Source organism: Galeopterus variegatus, unplaced genomic scaffold (assembly GCF_000696425.1).
Source record: "Galeopterus variegatus unplaced genomic scaffold, G_variegatus-3.0.2 Scaffold4877, whole genome shotgun sequence".
Lineage (NCBI taxonomy): Eukaryota > Metazoa > Chordata > Mammalia > Dermoptera > Cynocephalidae > Galeopterus > Galeopterus variegatus.
Window position 1 is genome coordinate 96,112 of NW_007730988.1, and position 19,728 is coordinate 115,839.

General features: G+C 36.3%; 1 protein-coding gene and 1 pseudogene across 1 annotated transcript in view; one reads left to right on the forward strand and one right to left on the reverse strand.

Annotated features, from left to right (window-relative positions):
• The window catches only part of ADAM23 (ADAM metallopeptidase domain 23), a 92,135-nt gene that overhangs the window by 35,262 nt on the left and 37,145 nt on the right, over window positions 1–19,728 (reverse strand). Inside the window, exons 8-15 of the mRNA XM_008588525.1 lie at window positions 13,260–13,331; window positions 10,953–11,116; window positions 9,624–9,708; window positions 8,590–8,680; window positions 5,900–5,948; window positions 3,736–3,835; window positions 812–832; window positions 379–468 (exon numbers count right to left, since the gene is read on the reverse strand). Of these exons, the coding sequence (XP_008586747.1) occupies window positions 379–468; window positions 812–832; window positions 3,736–3,835; window positions 5,900–5,948; window positions 8,590–8,680; window positions 9,624–9,708; window positions 10,953–11,116; window positions 13,260–13,331 (672 nt within the window). The remainder of the gene's footprint in view (window positions 1–378; window positions 469–811; window positions 833–3,735; window positions 3,836–5,899; window positions 5,949–8,589; window positions 8,681–9,623; window positions 9,709–10,952; window positions 11,117–13,259; window positions 13,332–19,728) is intronic.
• On the forward strand, window positions 13,817–18,215 carry LOC103603941 (annotated as a pseudogene).

A 19,728-nucleotide genomic window follows, 5' to 3' on the forward strand; every position in this document is an offset into this window, starting at 1 on the left:
TTTTTTTTAAAAAAACGTTATAAATAGGTCATATTATTAAAAAGACCACAGGAATTGTCCCTGTTCTATTTAACAATTTAATTTGGTTTTCACCTGTATTAGTAGAGCAACTCCCAATGTTTATTTTGGAAGCATTATAGGTATTTTCTTAAGGAGACTTTGGAGGATAAGATGGTTGATAGTGAATAATAAATAGTAAAAGTAAATGGTATAATCCATAGAATTTGGTTAGATTTCTTGATTCTACAAAATTGCCAGACTAATATGCACACTGTAACCAACAAATTTGTAACAAGCTACACAAATGTTCAATATACACACTCAGATAGGTAGCCAATGTGTCAATCAAGAGGAAGACAAAATTGTCAAGGAACTCACAAGACATGAGGTATTGTTACAGCAGGGCCCGTCACTGCAGTGGGCCCCATTGGAGAGAGAGCATTTCTTGCAACACAATCCATAGCATTCCTAGAGAAAACACCTCATGTGAGTAAGTGAGGAATCTCACCCACTGCTCAGCCAGCATCCCCTCCACATGTGACTTATGCATAATCCAAATGAGTATATTTGTTCAACCGTAAGCAAATATTGGGGAAAGAATTAGTCACTCTAAACAATGATAGATTCCTTCCTGCCATATCTCTCAGCAAAGTATGAACTTCTATAAAAGGGCTTCTCTCCCAAAGAGTAAGCTTATGTTTTAACCAGCACCCCACCCCTGATAAGTTCTACTAATATTCATTAGCTCTAGTACATTCCAATCTATTTTTATGAAGACAAAAATAATACACAACACAGAAAGGTTTCATGATNATTCTGTGGGCTCAAACAGCTGAAAGAGATTAGGCAGGGAAAGGAAAACTGTTTCAATTTAGCACAGAAAATCAGCACACCAACTGGGCCACATACATGGCCCTATAATCAGCGATCACGTGATATTCTGTGATCTGTTGTTTCGCCATCTTATAAATGATGTCTGTGTGGGAAAAACTGTTCACTTATTAATAACATTTCTAAAGAACATATTTGAAATGGGGTAATATCTCTTGGGGGGATTCTCTGCACTGGGCTCCAGAGACAACCTCTAGCATTAGAGTTACTTTTTATGGAGATAAGCTGTCAAGAAGAATAGATCACTTTTCATATTTGCTAATGGGTCTAAAATGCATTGCTAATAAGACTCACAGATATCTAATTTGCTGAGAAGGCAGCTAAGAAGCCACAAAAATTATCAAAAATTTAAGCATGCTTCAGTTACAGCCAAATTTGATATATACAATCAAGTAAATGCAAATAAACTTAGAGAAAAAATGTTGCTAGAAATCCAAACCCATCATTCTCATTGAAAAGAAATCTGCACTGTCTGAAGCATATTAAATAAATGTGCAGACATATGCATGGATATACAGAAATCTCCCAATCATTCCTGGAGCAATGGAAGAGTCAAATTTCTGATCAATCTACCCTTTTGGTGCCATGAACTTGCTTGTGAGATAAACTCTATTATAGACCGATTGTTGAGGCAGTTGATTATTTATGAGAAACATGCCTACTTCCCACCACCTGAGGCAGGATTTCTCCAGGCATGATCACCACCCCTGGGTGAAGACTGAAGCAGCACATCCCAAACCAAATGTTCAGAGCCACAAACATGAGAGGAAGAAAGAGACTGTCCCCAGCAGCTGTGCACATCCCCAGGAAGGGTGGCCTTCCATTGGGTCCACCTGAGAAAGACCTAATCCTCCTTCCACTTCCAGGAAGGCAAAACTATTATCAGAAGGAAGAAAGGTTTCCAGGCTACCTGAGTGGGACTCCTCTGTGGGAAAGTCCAGTGAGTGAAATCAACAGTCCTAATCTCTGTGGTACTTTGATTAGTAGACAGGAGAAAATGGAAAAGGGAAGGCCCGGCTAGAACATGACCAGCACGTTCTGTCAGGCCTACCATTCTTCCATTCTTAGGATTCTTTCTCCATCCTGAGATGGACAGGTCACTACCTCAAACCAGATGGAAAACGTGGCAGTTGGGAAGATTCCTAAAGCACAGAAAACATGTGCATAGATAGTGTGAAAATAACACATAACATATGACTAAAAACACTTAGGGAAGAGAGTCAGTTCTTTGATATGTACATATACACTATTTCACTGGAATCCATAGGGTTGTTTTTTTAACCATTGTAGTATGCAGTTCAAAAAGAGAAAACATTCCATATTTACTAACTTTTAAAATTGAGGATATATATTATTTTTATATAATTTCCAAGTTATTGGAATAATTTTCTTCCTACTCACAGGCAATTTCAGAATCCAGTGATGAATTTTTACGCGGATGCTAGAAACCTTAACCTTTCCAAACAAGTTAGTGTTGTTTCCTCAAGCATGATGCTTATAATTAGGTGGTAAGCTACAAGGTAGGTAAAATTAGCTGTGTAAACTGCAATTCAAAAATGCTAGTAACTCACATTAGTTCATCATTACTTATTTCACTCAGTTTAAACACTTTGAAGCTTTCACATCTCTGTTGTGTTGAGATCAATGCCATTAAAGGCAGACAATGGCTTTAATGTTGCAAGGTCACTTGAAAAGTCCTGCTTCTTTATACGCAGACTTACTAAGATTTTATACAGATGTCAGGCATCAAACTACCATCCCCTGACTACGGCAGTGTATGTTAATTATCCACATTAGTTACTGATTTTCTTTTAAAGGTTAATATGATTTCACCACTCTCTCAATTTGTAGAATATTAAACATTTTGTACAGCAATGAACGATATTTGACTTATGAAGTAGTGTTTTAAAAGAAAATTTGAAATTTGACATGAAATTTGACATTTCCACACATGCAACTGTAGATCTCATCCAAAAGCTTTATAGCCTGTAAGTTTGAGAATTCTGGCTTTGCTAGATTTTAGAAAAGTAGGATGCATTTACCATGTTCTATGTAATAGTCCCGAAGGGCCTGGGACACACCATATAAATAAATACATTAATATTTCTGCAGTAAGACTTATAAATATTTACACTATGAGGGATAAATATTTTCCATTTAGAACAAGTTTTACTGTCAAATGTTTTTTCTGAAAACTCATAGAAAACAATTTTAGACTTTTCTGAATTAAAGGAATTGTGACACTGTATATACAAATTTTGATGAACTGCCAATTGAGAATGTGGACCTCCCTAGATAAAGAGATTATGCAATATAAATACATACTTGCATTCATGGCATCCATAAATACCTTAGGCTATTTTTAGATGACCAATTTTAGTAATGATTCCTGCCCAGGAGAAGAGAGCACTCAAAATAGTCGAGAAATTAGTTAGGCCCCTAGAGAGAATGTCAAGGGGAAATGGAATTTTTATCAGATAAATGGGTTAAAGTAATATTCTATCTTAATCTAACCTACTATCTCTTAGCAGCAGGTTGAAAACTCTAACATGAAAATTTCAAAGATATTTTAATTGAAGGATTGTTTGCTTTTTGGAGGGGAGAGTCAGGGGTGCAGGTGGGGGCGGGGTGTTGCGCTAGCACTAAGAAACTATTCTTAGAACACTGAATCTATGGTTTTGTCATTCATTTAAACAGGACTCAGTCTTCAACATAAGGCTTTTTTTTGTAACTAAATATTAATCCGATTGACAGGAAACCTGCTTTCCAAGACAAGTATCTGATATTCAGCACAATTCCTTTGTAAAACAGTGGAGAAATAAATAAACTTTCTAAGTTACTAACCTTGGTTGGCCTGTTGAAAAGGCAGGATCCACCCCCTCTCTGTAAAAAGTCTCTATATTCCAAAATGCTGCACTTTGAGAATTTTCGGGAATGGGATACCCTGAGAAAACAAAGAATTAATTATAAAGGCGGCCATCAGAAAAGGAAATTAAAATCCTTGGATTAGAACAAAATGTTCCCTCCGGATCCAGATGAATCTACACAAATTTTGACAAGGCACTTATTTTCAAATTCCCAAATAAGTATGTGTGGCAGTGTTTATAAAAATAGAAATTCAAAGAAAATCACAGATTTGGGGGCTAGGTTACAACCTTCTCAGCAGTCAAGAACTTTTGTGACCTGGCTTGAACAGTTTTTGAAAAGCTCATCACAATACATCTTCATGTATTTTAAAGTGTGATAATTTTATTTGCTAGTTCTCAGTAAAGGCAAGCATTTTTTTGACTCTGTCTTAAATAAAAGGAACTCATGAATCTACTACATTTTAATTTGGAGGAGGGAGTTGTGAGGGTCAATTTATTAAAGATTATATAATGTAGGCTTCAAAAACAACTATTCCAGTAAACAAGGAAACCCTAAAGAGATGTGTTAGACAATACATATATATGTACCTATGTTTCTACTGTGTATACACACAGTAAAAACAGAATTGGGGTAAGCTCTTTATTCTCAGTTTCAAATACTATTTAGTGATATTCATGATTTTAGCAGGAATATAAAATGAGCCTTTCTGAGATTTACTTAAACAAATCAATACTTTTATGTCAGTACACAGAGGAATATTAATCACATGGTCAAGGCTAAGCTGAATGTTACATACTGATTCCTTGGGAATATTTGTAATAGTTCTTGATTTGAAAATGGTAGGACACTTATTCTAGGATGTAATAGAATAGTTTATGTATTTCTGATGTGTGAGGCTAGTTTATGAAAGTAGGTAAAACTTGCCACTGTTCACAGTGATCTCTTACAAGAACTATACAGAAATGTATATTGGAGAAAATATATATTAACTTTAAATAGTTTTATTATATCCTATGGATAGTCAGTCCAAAACCTCATTTAAAAATTGGGACTTTGGAAGACAGAAGACATCTCCATATAGAGCCAATATTATAAATGGTGTTACCTTCCTATAGCAGTCCTTTAAAAAGCCTGTTTAAGCCATAAATTACTAAACTATTGTACAACAGTAAGGGGACCGTGAAACTAACAGTTTCAAGTTTAAACTGCATTTCTAGAAAATTGTTGTAAAGTAGCAGGGATAAAAGCTGTCTCTGTGTAAATCCTCCTGCTCACACTCCTCTTCTCCCCAGGAGCTGGACCCTGGGAGGGTCTGGTGGAAGAATGAGGAAGGGGCTCTGTACATGTAGGTCAGAGCCTCTAGCACCTGGGGCTCAGACAGATGGGGAAAGGACCAGAAATATCCGATGTGTTAGGCAGGTGTCTGTCATGGGCAAAGGAAGCAGGAAAAGCACAGGGCGAGGAAATCTCTCCCATCTACAAGGCGTAAGTACAGCTTGGGCACTGGCTCCCACAGGACACAGGTCCATGGGAGAGGGGCAATGTTTCCAGGGCTTGGTTCACTGAAGCAATGGTAGGTGTCAGGCAGCGGCTCTAGTTCCCAAATATCCACAAAAGAAAAGGTAGGTGGGGAAATGTCCGACTATCTGTCACTAGAAGACTCCCTAATCTAGACACGATAAATTTGTCTTTAAAAAGAGGTTTTATTGATTATATAAGCAGTACAGTACAATTTTATTACTGTAAATATATATATATATATTTACGAGTTCCTTAAAATATAAACGGATGACTAAATTGATTTTCCCTAACTGCTCCAAGTAGACAATGGCTTTTATTCTAAGTGTACTAAAAAGTTAATGACTCTTCTAAACTTAGAAGCATTTAGTAAAGTAAAAACTTTAAGGGTTAATAAGAAGTAGAAGTAGTTAATAGATTTTACTTTTATCACCAACCTTAAATAAAAAATTAAAATATAAAATGAATTAGCCCATTCAGTTTTAAAATGTCAGACAATTAACTGTTGAATTTATACTAAGTGCTTGGTCTAAAAGACTAGTACCTGAGATCCTGTGTCTCTAATTACATGCAGCAATTTTAGGGAAAGACATATAGCAAATGCATGCGTAATGAAATTTACCCCGTTTCCTCCATGATGCAGCCACCCCAGGATTCTGTGCAGTCACACTCTAGTCCAATGAAACAATAAAGGCAATAGAAGAAAAAGGAAACAAGTCACGTCTTTAATTTGCTTTATAGCTCTTACAATTATTCTTTATTACCAATGCCATGCCAAATAGATACAGAATATGAAGATTCTTAGAACAAATTTCTTTCTTTTAAATCAGTATTTCCTTATTCTTTCCAGAAATACAGATCAGTTCCTAAGAAGACAGTAGAAAAGAAATAAAATTGTGACTCTTCATTTTGTAACTCAGACAACTCAGTTAGGTTCCTAGTTCCAATGTTTAATGAAAAGCACCCTCATCTAGATATTGGAAAGCCTGTCCTCTAGTCCAGTTCTACCATGAGAGTCTCACAGGCAAGTGACTTAGCATTTCTTGAGTCTCAGCATTTCCACCTCTAAAATGAGAATAACATCTCTCTGCCTATCTCCCAGAGTGATTCTGGGGGGTCACACGAGATAGTGTATCTGTGTGCTGTCTTGTGAACTGTAAAGCTCTGTTGCACAAACACAAGGAACCATCACTGAAGTCCTAACAGAGCATGCTGGAAGTTAGAGAAGAGAATGCAATTTGCCAGACTGAAAGCAAGGATCAAAAAGAGACTTAAAGAACACTATGTTAAATAACAGTTGAGCCAAAGAGAGCAAACTGCAATAGAAGTGCACATGATCACTTAAATTAAACTACAATCATAAACTTACTTAGATACTAGAAATTGACACTGATATTGTGATGGGCTCTTCTCTTCATTTATTTTTTCCTATTCTCTTTTCTATCATAGATAAAGATACTTTTATTTTATTTATTTATTTATTTATTTTTAAAGATGACCGGCAAGGGGATCTTAACCCTTGACTTGGTGTTGTCAGCACCACGCTCTCCCAAGTGAGCTAACCAGCCATCCCTATATAGGGATCCGAACCTGTGGCCTTGCTGTTATCAGCACTGCACTCTCCCAAGTGAGCCACAGTCCAGCCCTGATAAAGATATTTTTAAAGAAAGACTTCCAAATGGATTTTTAAAACTCAAAGTTTGAAACTAATAGAACAGCTGCCTAAACAAACAATCCACAAAGGAATAAAGAAGCTTAGGAAGGAAGGAACTATGGCAGGCACTGGGAATGAACTCTGTTTCTCACCCTACTGCACCATTCAGTGCAGCAACATCTCTTGGCTGACCCCAGCACTGGCCTCTTTCCAACTCCAGGATTTTCAAACAAGGTCAAAAACCTACTCATGATCCTTTCTGATTTTAAGGCATCTATGGCAGCTGATGAACTCTAAAACCCTCTGTAATTCATACTTGGCGTTTCCTTGGGAAAGCAAAAACTCTGAGCAAGATATTAATAAATGAAAGTTTGTAGGGATCTGGGAAGTGCCACCAGACACTTGTGATGAGACTATGTTACTTGGTAACTTAATGTACCTACAAAGAAAACTGAGAAGCCTGTGGACATATATTTTGCTTCAATTTTCCATAATACTATGCATTAATGACAAAAAAAAGTATAAAATGTTGGATAATGTTAAGGTAGATTTAGTCCTTTTCTTCTTCGGGGAGGATGGAGTGGAAAGGGAGACCTTTACTTTTACTGTCTCGTATTTTCACAGAGGGGACGGACTTACACTTAATTTCCAGTTCCGTGAATAAAATAAGTGAACACGTTGGTCTCTCTTCCCACAGAAGCATATTATGACATCTGTGGACCCTAGACACTTGTGCCTTTCACCACAAAAATGTTTTAAAAATTATATTTTACTACTGTGTTGGTGTAAAGAGGAATATAACCCAGGTTGGATTTTATTCTGATTTTAAAAGAAATTTAAAATTATCCTGGACTCCTTAAATTATTGTGGGCCCTACACACTTCGCCTGCTAGATAAGTCAGCCCTGTCTTTCCATCTTCTTCTCATCTGATTAATAAAAAAAGTGACACCTAACAGTCATTGGCCATGTTTATGACTGGATGGGATCTGTGGCCCTGTTTGTACTCCCTCTTGGACCTGCCTGCCCACTAGAAGAGAATCCATGCTTAAAAGGCCCTAGGGCAGGGCCTTCCTATGGGGCAGCCTTCTTCTCCAACCTTCCTGATGGGACTAAACGGGTAGGTTTAATTAAAGGTTAAACGTGAGTACCTTTTTGACTCTAGGTCTGAGCTATTTCCTAATCCAACTGTGCTATTACTAAACTTGTGATGGAGCCTCATGTAGCATCTTTTATCTGTAGTTAACTGGTTAGAACCCAGACAACCTTTTTGACTCTAGGTCTGAGCTATTTCCTAATCCAACTGTGCTATTACTAAACTTGTGACGGAGCCTCATGTAGCATCTTTTATCTGTAGTTAACTGGTTAGAACCCAGACAGTGAGTCTTCACCACCCCCAATGCCAACATCCTGCAGTGTGAGAAAGAGCTGATTCACACACTGAGAAACTGGTGTGATTTTATGGATTTCAAAAGGGAAATTTCTACAACCCAAACATTAAGAATTACCTCCAGCTGCTTGTTTTATAAGTTTTTTAGAGGAAGGATATACTACAATTAAACTATAATGACTTGAACGAAAAATATTTATTTATTGACTGGATATGCATTACACAGACAGAATGGCAACTGAAAGTGAGTAAGAAGGTCAATGTACTTACTTGACTTTCTGCTAGAAGGTTCCCATTGGATTCCAAGGTTTTGAGCCAGGCTCTGCGATAACACTTGTGCCACTGCCATTGGAAGACCATACTGTTTTTCAGAGTTGAAAGTGTGTGGGAAACATTTGAGAGAGTGCACAAAGCTAGTTATTATTTCTTAATTGTTACCACATATCATCTCAGTTCCCTAAGTAGAGCCTCACAGCATCTAAAGACACATATGCTCCGTATCATTTCTTCCTTGCAACTGGGCCCAAGAAGCAGGAAGCCCCTCTTCCTATGTGGCATCTCTCAGAACTTGAAGCTCTCACAAGGAAACATAAAATACCAGTCACTAAAGGCTCTGCTCCAATTCAACTCATGCCAAACCAAAAATAAATTCAATTTATTAAAAAAAATGTCAAGAGAGGTAGCCACTGAATGATGGCTATTGGGATAACCTGGTATAATATATTCCAGTATTGACCAGAGTTTGGATATAATTGGTTAGTCTTTTGGGGTGGTATAACCAACTAAGAATTTCCTTGATAACAATGAAGGTCTCAAAATCCAAACAATGAGATTAAGGAAATATTTGTCTCAATTCACTCTATGGATAGAAGGCATAAAGATGAAAAAATTTACATGGGGGAAAAAAAGATACTGATATCGTAAACCCTTTGATTTAAAGGAGTTAAACCTAATGTGGGCAGAAGAGCATCATAACTAAAAAAAAAAAATTTATAAGAGATACATTAATAAACTTGTAAAAAAGAATTTAACATCTTATCTATAGATGGCTAAAAAATCTCTGGGCCAATCTTCAGCTTGCATTTGCCTAATAAATATGAAAAACTATCATTATGATAACCAAGGATGTCATTATGAACCCAACGGACCACTTTGGTTTCTGTTCACTAACATAAACCACTCATGCTATATTCTCGACATCATCATTCTAAACAAGCATGAGAAGGGATGTTAACTGGACCATAGGGAAGAAAGAGACCAGATGAAAAGGTAAAGTCCACTTTAAGAAAATTGATACAATTTACCTCATTCACACCAACTCCTCTTGTGCGAGAACAGACACCTCCAAAGTAACTCAGGCTGCTTCTCTTATAGTGGAATATCACATGCCTTAAGGAAAAAAAAGTACTATTAGAAAATCAATGGAGTGACCATCATATAAACTCTTCCCAACACACGTCTACTTTCCTACACTGAATATCCCAAAACCATCTTCCTCCAAGAAATCAAAAACTGTATTTTAAATACCATTAAATTTATGTTGTCATAATTAACTTTAAATTTATGTTATGTTAAATAATTTCATTTGAGCAAGCATTAACTGAGCACCTACTAAGTACATAATCGAAAACACAAAAATAAACATACCATAGCCCTTGACTTTTTTCTAGCAGAGAATATCTAGTAGTTACACAAAATATTGCTGATTATTATAAATTGCTGATTAAAGACAGAGAGAAAAGAAAGTAAAGGGCAAAAGGAAAGGAAAGAATACTTTGGTTGGTTTCATTCCAGGACAGAATCTTGGAGGACTGTCTGAAAATATCTTCACCATGAGTGGGGAAAGGAACAGCTATGATATTATACGTTAAAAAGAAAGAATAGAACCCTTCTTCCTTAGAGACAGAAACCCAATTTTATTCAACGGTTCACCTAAAAAGACTACATTTCCTAGCCTCTCTTGCAGTTAGGTGTGGCCACGTAACTACAATCTAGCAAATGACTGGTTGGTAAAATCGATGTGTGCAAGCTTTCAGATCTGCTTTATAAGAGTTGACTCTGCCTGCTGCCCATAATGAAGGCTGGGGCACCACAGATTCAACGGTTCACCTAAAAAGACTACATTTCCTAGCCTCTCTTGCAGTTAGGTGTGGCCACATAACTACAATCTAACAAATGACTGGTTGGTAAAATCGACGTGTGCAAGCTTTCAGATCTGCTTTATAAGAGTTGACTCTGCCTGCTGCCCATAACGAAGGCTGGGGCACCACAACAATCTAACAAATGACTGGTTGGTAAAATCGACGTGTGCAAGCTTTCAGATCTGCTTTATAAGAGTTGACTCTGCCTGCTGCCCATAACGAAGGCTGGGGCACCACAACCATCTCGGGTTGCGAGTTGACCTTGAGGATGGAAGTCATGCATGTGCTCTGAAGGTAGATCTTACGGTTGTAGAACCAGCAGCATCCCAGCACGGGACATCTTCCCTCCATTTTTCTTATATAGCAGAAAGGGAAATCAATAGCAATCTTGCTCAAGGCACATTTTCTGATATATAACTTAACTGATACAATAAAAGGATAAAGATAAATGTCAAACCAAAGAGAACAATAAAAGCATAGATGGGTACACACGAGATAAGGTGCACGGCATCAGCATGCTGTTTGATTCGCTGCCGGTATTTGGAGAACTCGTGGAGCATCTGCACAGGGTTGGTGGTGATGTCAATATGATCCTTCTCAGTCCAGGTCTCTACAGCCACCAGGACAACCCTGGTATTGAGCTGCTCCTTGTAAATCTGAGGGTATACAACAGGACAGGTGCAGGAGGAAAACACTGGGTCAAACATGCACGATCAGTGAATCAGAGTCAGTGGAAGGACAGGACGGGAGAGGTGAGAGGAGAACATGGGGTCATAATTAGCTCATCACAGAGAATTTTCTTTTCATTTCTCTTTTCCAAGAGCAAAAAGAAAGAAAGAAAGAACAATCATACGCTTTGGTCTCATGTCACCAACTCTCCTATGGTATTTCAATCCCAAGATCAACACATTTAGCGGCCTGGCATCTCACTAGGGGATAGTAGGGATGTCAACACTCTGAAGTCAGCACGCAAATTGAAAACAGGTTCAGTAAAAGCACCCTTCTAAACCTCCTAGTTGGTAACAGGTTGGAGCCTGATATACTGGCTCTGAGTAAATACAGTGAAACCAATTATTCCTGCAGGATTGGAGTGGATCACTAAATCTTCAGACAAGCACTAAATAATATGGCTAGCTTACTCTTGGAGGCCATGTTATATGGGAACTAAAACACCACTGGGAAAGAATCACAGATCTGAGACCAAAGAGGAAAAAGCAGATTTCTGTCACCCATCTCACCATGGCCACAGGGTGGCATCAGTCACAATATTTAAATACCTTCCTGCTCTCTTTCTCTACTTGTGGCCCAGTAGCTAAATAATTCACACAATTAAGCAACTACAACGAATGCTATCATTCTGTACTTTTTTCAAGCTAATTAAGAAAACAATGGACAATCTTTGAACACACTGAAGAAGAGGTATATCATCGAGCCTAAATCAAACTGAGGCTATAATGACTATACAACAAAAGCGAGGTAAGTGTAATGTCTTTCAAAAATTAGTGGTCAACTTCAGAACTGCACATGGTAACCCAAAATAAAAATTACACTTTTGCAGGATGTGATTCTATTTAATCACGCTGAAATGACTGACACGGAGACGCTACCAAGTAATCAGCATTTGCAGGGGGAAAGATGTGTGTACGATTCTCTTTTCCATATTCACTTATAGTTTTCCTCTGACAAGACAGACAAGAGCTGAAATTAAAGAAAATTAATAAACTAGGTGGAATTTGGCTCTATGAGGTTCAATCCTAATTCTATGTGATATACTCTATGCACATCCACACATATTACACTTTTGACCAGCTGTGCCTACCAGCCACATAACATATGTTATAAGTATTTACATGATTGGAGGTTTGGGACTGTTTGAAAGGCAGAAAAGAAGGCAGTTCTTTGGAATAAATAAACACCATTTAGATGTTCAGCAATTTATAAATAGTTTTTTGTTTCCCAGTTAGGAGGAAACATACCAGATAAAAATATATTTAGCTGAACAGAATAGCACTATATTAGAATATATAAAGTAGTACGCTGTACTTAACTTCTGACTAGTCAAATTCAACCATTTTGGGGAACATAATGCATAATATCATGTCTATGGAGTTCCTACTCCATAAGAAGAAGGAAGAAAATCTTAACCATCATTCTCTGTAATTACAAAATGAGAGGAGAAAAACATATTGATATTAAAGATTTGTAGAGTTAGAAGTCTCTGTAAGGAGATATATATTTTATGGATTTAAATTAGTTTTATTTGGGGACTGCACTTAATTCTGTCATCTAGAAATAAAATCTGAAACAGTTCAATAATGGGAACACTAAGAAAATTAATTTGTGTCTTTTTAAAAATTTTTTTATTACCTATATTTTCCAAACATACTCTGCTTCAATCTATTAGTTCTTCTCTGCTAACACCATATATTTAAGAAAGGCTCAACTAGTTATTAACAAAGTCTCATTTGCCAAGTATAATATACACTCTTTTTGGTAACTAATTTTCTCTACTGTTTTTGTCCTCCATGGACTCTGGTGACAACAGGGTCTAGACATCACTTAGAAGCAATGCTAATGCATCTCTGGCATTCTGAGAATAATGCAATAGTCCCCTGAAGCTCTGATAGCACTACTCTTAGTGAAACAGACCATTTTATGATTTCTTAGCCAAAATGAGCTTAACAATTGCATTTTTACTTTTGCCCAAGACATAACTATAGTAACAAGTAAGCAAATAGAGACAGAGATATAAACCATTCCATCTGGGTAAAAATAGGTTCAAGAAAATTGGGTACTTACAGAATCTACAAGGTTGACCACAGACTTTGCAAAGTTGTTGGTATGTGCATGAGAAGAGCGATGCCTCTTATACTGGGGAGAAAAAAGGATATACAAATCACTGCAAAATAACAATTTAATAGTAAATTTCAAAATTCTGTAAAAGCAGAAATCTCATAGCAGTAGTAGAAATGGGGATTAAAAATAAAGAATTCAGTTTGTGCCATACTGGTGCTGTTCTTATTTTATTCTCTGTTAAGCAACAAAACTCTTGACTATCTAAAACACCCCACATTGTTCCAGGTAATGGAAAGGGCCTATAGAAATCTCCATGAGAAGTAATCTTACCTGCAAAGTAAGTTTTTAATTCAGTCTTAATTTCCACAAATTCAATCCTTTTGTTTTCACTGAAACATTTCACAACTTATAAAGGGCTCAGACCAAAAACTGTAGTCCCGATTGGACACCTTGAGGACTTAAAACTCAAGGCCATGCACGGATCAAGAACATTTCATAGGCAGCGCTTTAGACCTACATTTTTAGCAAGGAGTAGTATATTTTGCTCAATATGTCTCGATATGAGACATTTGAAAACTGAACATGGGAAGATCATGCCCTCTACTGGCCTGTGAGGCTATTGTTATTTTTACAACTCTAAGGAAAAAGAAAAACCTACATAAAACTTCTGATCCAGATTTGTACCTTAAGTTTTTGAAATTTGTCCTCAATTATAATTATTAAAAATAATGCATCTTTCATGAAGATTAAAAATATTTCTACATTGGAAAATCAAGATTTTTTTCCCCTTTGCCCACTTTCACCATAAAATTTGTCAGACCCTTCATTTTGTTCTCTTTCTACCCCCGTGACTATGTTTTTTAAACAAAGAATGTATGTCTCAAAGCTAACATATCTCATGTTTATTTTTTATAACACTGAGAACACAGATGATCCATCATAAATGTGCAATAAATTGATCGGTGTTGTGCGGTTAGCAGCATTCATTACTTCACAACTACTGATGTAACATTACTGTGATTGTTCATCTTATTGCCACCACTGCCTATGCATCATGATCTGAACCAGACTGTCCTTTTGTGTTCTCTTAAACTTCAATGCATGCATATAACTGGGTCATAAAACATATTCATCTAAAAATGCTCAGGCATTTTTACAGGTTTTTTAAACTTAGCATAAAGAAGTTTGTGAAAATAGCTCAATATTTTCAGTTGCCTAGGAAATTCCACAAGCTGAAAAATTTCAAAGATAGCTTCAAGAGTAAAAGAAAAAGTCTCGACATTAAGTTCCTCTGGGGTGATAAAAATGTTTTACCTAGATAGTGGTAACAATTACACAACTTTGTGAAGGTACCCAACACCACTGAACTGTAGACTAAGAAGAAAGGGAAAATATGAGCTGATACCTATTTTAATGCAGTGGTGTTATGTACTTATTAAGATGAATTTTATTTTGTTCCTGAATATTTGGAGACTTCTTTTTCCAGTATAATGATGATGAAAAACATGATGTGCAGGTTTAAAATAATAAAACGGGGTCTTTTTAAAGTCTATCCAAGGCTGATTAGTTAGCTCAGTTGGTTAGAGTGTAGCCTTGTAACACCAGGGTCAAGGGTTTGGTTCCCTACACCAGCCAGCCACCATACATACATACGTACATATGTACATACATAAATAAAGTTGATCAAAATGTGATAAGTTTTTCATTTATTTCATATTTGTAATTTTCAAGTCTCTGAGTTTCTCTTTAGAAAGATCACTCTGCCTGCTGTGTCGGAGTGAATTAGAAAGGGTCAAAAATGAAAACAGAGAGAGCAGATGGGAAACTATTGCAATAGCCCAGGTAAGAGACAATTGAGGCCAAACAAGTGTAGAGAGAAGTGTGTGGATTCAACAAACATCATGAAGTTAGAGCTCCCAACACTTGCTAACATACAAGATGTGGACAGTGGAGAAAAAGAATAAACGATGACTCTTAGGCTTTGAACTTGAATAGATGGGAGACAGTGGTACCTTTTAAAAATAATGAGAAAGACCAGGGGAAGAGGAGTTTAGGTCTAGGAACTAAGAGTTCTGATTTACACATTTTAAATACGAGATGCCTATTCAATATTGAAGTTGAGATGTCAAATAGGTGGCGGTGAATATATGAGTATGGAACTCGAAAGGCTAGAGCTATCATGTAGGGAGTAATGAATTTAAACTCACGATACTATTTAAAGACTTAAGACTGGATGCTGTCATTTAGAGAGAGATTATAGAAGGAAAAGAGAGCCCTGAAGCAAGCCATGGGGCACTCCCATAATTCGGGAGGCCAGATTTAAAGACTTAGAAGAGACAGCCAGTGAGGTGGGAGAGCTGTTGTGTCACCATTATAGAAGGAAAAGAGAGCCCTGAAGCAAGCCATGGGGCACTCCCATAATTCGGGAGGCCGGATTTAAAGACTTAGAAGAGACAGCCAGTGAGGTGGGAGAGCTGTTGTGTCACCGAAGCTGAGAGATGAAGAAAATGTTTCAAAAAAGAGAATAATCAGCTGTGTCCAATGTTGTTGAGAAAGTAACATAAGTACAGAACAGTGACCACTACATTTATTAACCTGCAGTGCCATTTAATTGAGCGTCTAGGATTTATTGGGAACTGTGATGTGTTTCTCCTACAACAAATATTTGCTCCTCACAATTCTATGATGTAGGTTTTATTATACCTGAATAACTCATCCAAGATCACACAGCTGAAGTTCAAAGCCTATTCTAGATTGAGATAGGAGATAAACTTGTTCAGTTAACAATTCTAATTAAATAGTTTAAGTATATTCCTAACAAATCATGATTATTGATGATAACACAACTTGTTAAGAGCATACAAAATATAGTGGTTTTTAAGTAAGGAAAACCAAATGAGGTCTAAATTTAAAAATATTTGAGTTATCACGTTTGGACTTATTGACTCTTATGAGTACTTAAGAATATAGCAAAAATGTAAACAAAACATTTGCTTTTCACGGACTTTAAAATATCTTAACCAGCTTTCTATTAAAATAAGGTTTTAATATTTATTTTTAGCTTAAGCAGCTCAAAGAAATGTTCACAGACTCTTATCAAGGCTATAATTGGCTTGCAAATTAGGTTCCATCAGCCAGGTACTAAAGGTATTTTCTACAAAATTGAGGGATTTTTTCTTTTCTAATTGAAAGCCACTGATAATTGTGATGCCTTTTCAAAATGAGGCATCTGCATTTTTTCAGGCAGTGGACATTAGGTTACTCTGAGTTAAAGAGGTAGGCTTGAATACAAATACAGGCAAAATGCTTCTATTTCCTGCATGAATGAGAATTGATTTTGCATATAAGAAAAATGTGTAATCTCCATTTATGATAAACTTTACTTTCATATTTCCTGATCACCAAAAACAATTTACATTTAAACTGGCAAATTTGCTTTTCCTTCCTAAACAAATGCGGTCCTTAAGAAAATTGCCTTTTGAAAAAAATTAAAACTAGAGTTGGATTTTCTACTCAAAGGCGACAGTTATCAAAATAACCGTGCTTCCTCACATAGTGTAAAGACTATAAAAAGAGCACTCTCAAAAGGATGATTATTCCAAAACCCAACAGACAATCTCCAAATATTAAAACATAGGTATATTAATTATTCTAGTTCAGTTTGACTTTCAACATGTGAATTTAAACATGATCCATGTTCTGATTAACTAAATATTTGTGGCAATAGAATTAAAAAACTAGAGCGCTGCTGCCATGGCCATGGCCATGGCCCACCAGGTGAGAGGAGCATGTGGAGTATTTGGGGGGAGATCGCTCCCATCCTGGCCAGCTCACCCCCTCCTGCCCCTACTCCAGCCACCACTCGAGGCCTTGGCCCAGGAGGGCAAGTGTGACTAGAAAAAGGAATCACATTAACTGGTAACAATCACTTAATGCCAGTAGATAGAATAACAGGTGAAGATTTTTGGATGTTTTTTTAGAATTTTAAAGAATCATCCATATATTGATGAAACAATGTAATCTCATTTACTTAAACCTTATGTCTAATAACATTGGGCACAAAAGTGAAGAACTGATTGCTAAAGCACTATGCATGAAAACAACTCTGAAATACCAAAGAACAACTGGAGATGAGACTGAAAACAAAGGTGGAATGTTTTTTGCTGCAATGCTGAAAATTAATTCATCCTTAAAGAAATTAGATCTGGGTGACTGTGATCTGGGAATGCAAAGCATGATGACGTTTGCTACAGTACTAACGCAAACCCAAGCACTTAAGAAAATAAACCTAAACCAATCTATACTGTACGGTGAGAAGAGTCCACAGTCCATCTAGGCCAAATGTTACAGGAAAATCACTGCCTTGTTGAAACAACGTGTAAGCATGATATAAAAAACTGTGGTATGCAAAAGCTATGTGAGGCACACTGTACATGAACAGTAGCCTACACTACCTCGATGTCAGCTGCAGTAAAATAACTCGTGATGGAATGGTGTATCTGATTGAGGTACTGAAAAGCAATACCACCCTAGAAGTAACAGACCTTTCTTTTAACAGAATAGAAAATGCAGTAGCAAATACTACTCAGTGAAACTCTCGCTTCACACAACAGGAGTCTTAAAATGTCGTCAGCAGTCAGCAAGCACACAGAGGGAGGAAGACTTGCTGTGCTTTCATGATCAACGAAACACATCTCACATTCTCTGATATCTACATGTGGTGAAACAAATTTGATGAGGGTACATGTGTGGCATGCTCAGACATAATTCAAATGGGTCACTTAAAAGCAGACAATACAGATATGGAGCCATTTGCGGTGGGTGGATGGACGTGTGTATCTTACAGAAGTCTCCAATGGCCTTAAAGAGCATTATTATCGGACACCAGTGTACGGAGAAGCGTACAGCCAATCGTCTAATGCAGGTTTTGCTCTTGTTCCAGTAGGTCAACATCTATGAAAACCAAGTTCTAAAATAACTGTCAGACATTTATCTTATTACTTTCACAGAGATTAATATTTTATAGCCTATTAAATTTTTTCTGTCATAAATTAGAATGTTACTTTTGTCAAATGTGTAAAAGATAGGACTATATTCTTTGTCTGACTATCCATTGTCAAAAAAAAAATCAAAAACTATCTTCACCTCATATAAAGCATATCTCAGAAAAGGATTTTCCTCAATTCTCAAAAAAAAAAATTCTTATAAAATGACACACTTACTTGGGACTATTATGGACTAGACGTAACCTGGTCTTAAAAGGAATATACTTATTTCTATTAGCCTAGAACTAATATTTCTTTAAATAGTAGAAATCTTCTTAGGTAATTTCTTTCTAGTCTAGGCATTATTACCACTAAAAAATAAAAGCTTTCATTTTTTTTCTTTCTTAACATGTATTCCCTCCAAATTTATCAGTACAAGTTACAGTTCTTTTTTTCTGGTTTCAAAAACAGATAAGCATATCATGTCAAGTTCTTGCCTATTTTAATCACCATAAAATAAAATACCAAGATTTACCATGAAAACATTTGATAGCCTTCATAAGGTAACTTTATCACAGGATATATGGTATAATATGCAGGAACTTTCCATATACAAGGGTACTTCAAAAAGTTCAAGGAAAGATTCGTATTATCTTCAAATTCTATCTTTCCACAAGCATTTTGAAGTTCCCTTGTATAAAACAATATTTTAAGAAAGGTGCTATTTTAATATTCATAAAATAAAGATAAGATTATTTAAATACTTACCATTTAAAAGGAATAAAAATAAATTCAAAATATTTGATGTTCAAAAAATTATCAAATTTCCTGCTTTGCACAGTTACCGAGATCTGCTCTCCAAAGGATAGTTTCATGTACCTTCCTTATACAGAATGGTGAAAAAAGAGATTTGGAACTTCAAGTCAAGGTTTGAGAACTGATTCTACCATTCGCCAGCTATTTGGGAATGTGCTTTATATATTCAAAGGCATTGTATATATTTTAATTAATTCTTCTACTACTTTAAAAGTATTTAAATAATGGATGTTGAAAAAAGCTTAGGCTTCAAAAGCCATAATTTCACAACATGCCGCAATGCTCAGGATTGAGAAGTAGCTGGAAAAAATCTCAATGTCTGAATCAATGAAAATAATTCAGATGAAACAATTATCTTGGGGTTTCAAGCATATTAATCCTTCAGAAACTCATATTCTAGCTTTCATTGTCTAAAATGACTGCCTACACATTTGGTTTTCCTGTCCACCAGGGAAGACCTCTCCTAACTTGTATGTAATTCTGATAAACACCGCTTCTTACTAACATATCTCAAGTAATGTATTTAAAGGCTACTGGTATAGAAAATAAATCTGCATTAAAAAAAAGGTATTCTATTTAAAAACTTTATATCCAGCATAATTAAACATTGGCAATTAATGGAAAACATCCATTAAAGTAGAAACTCAAATAAAAGTTAAAATATAGGGCCG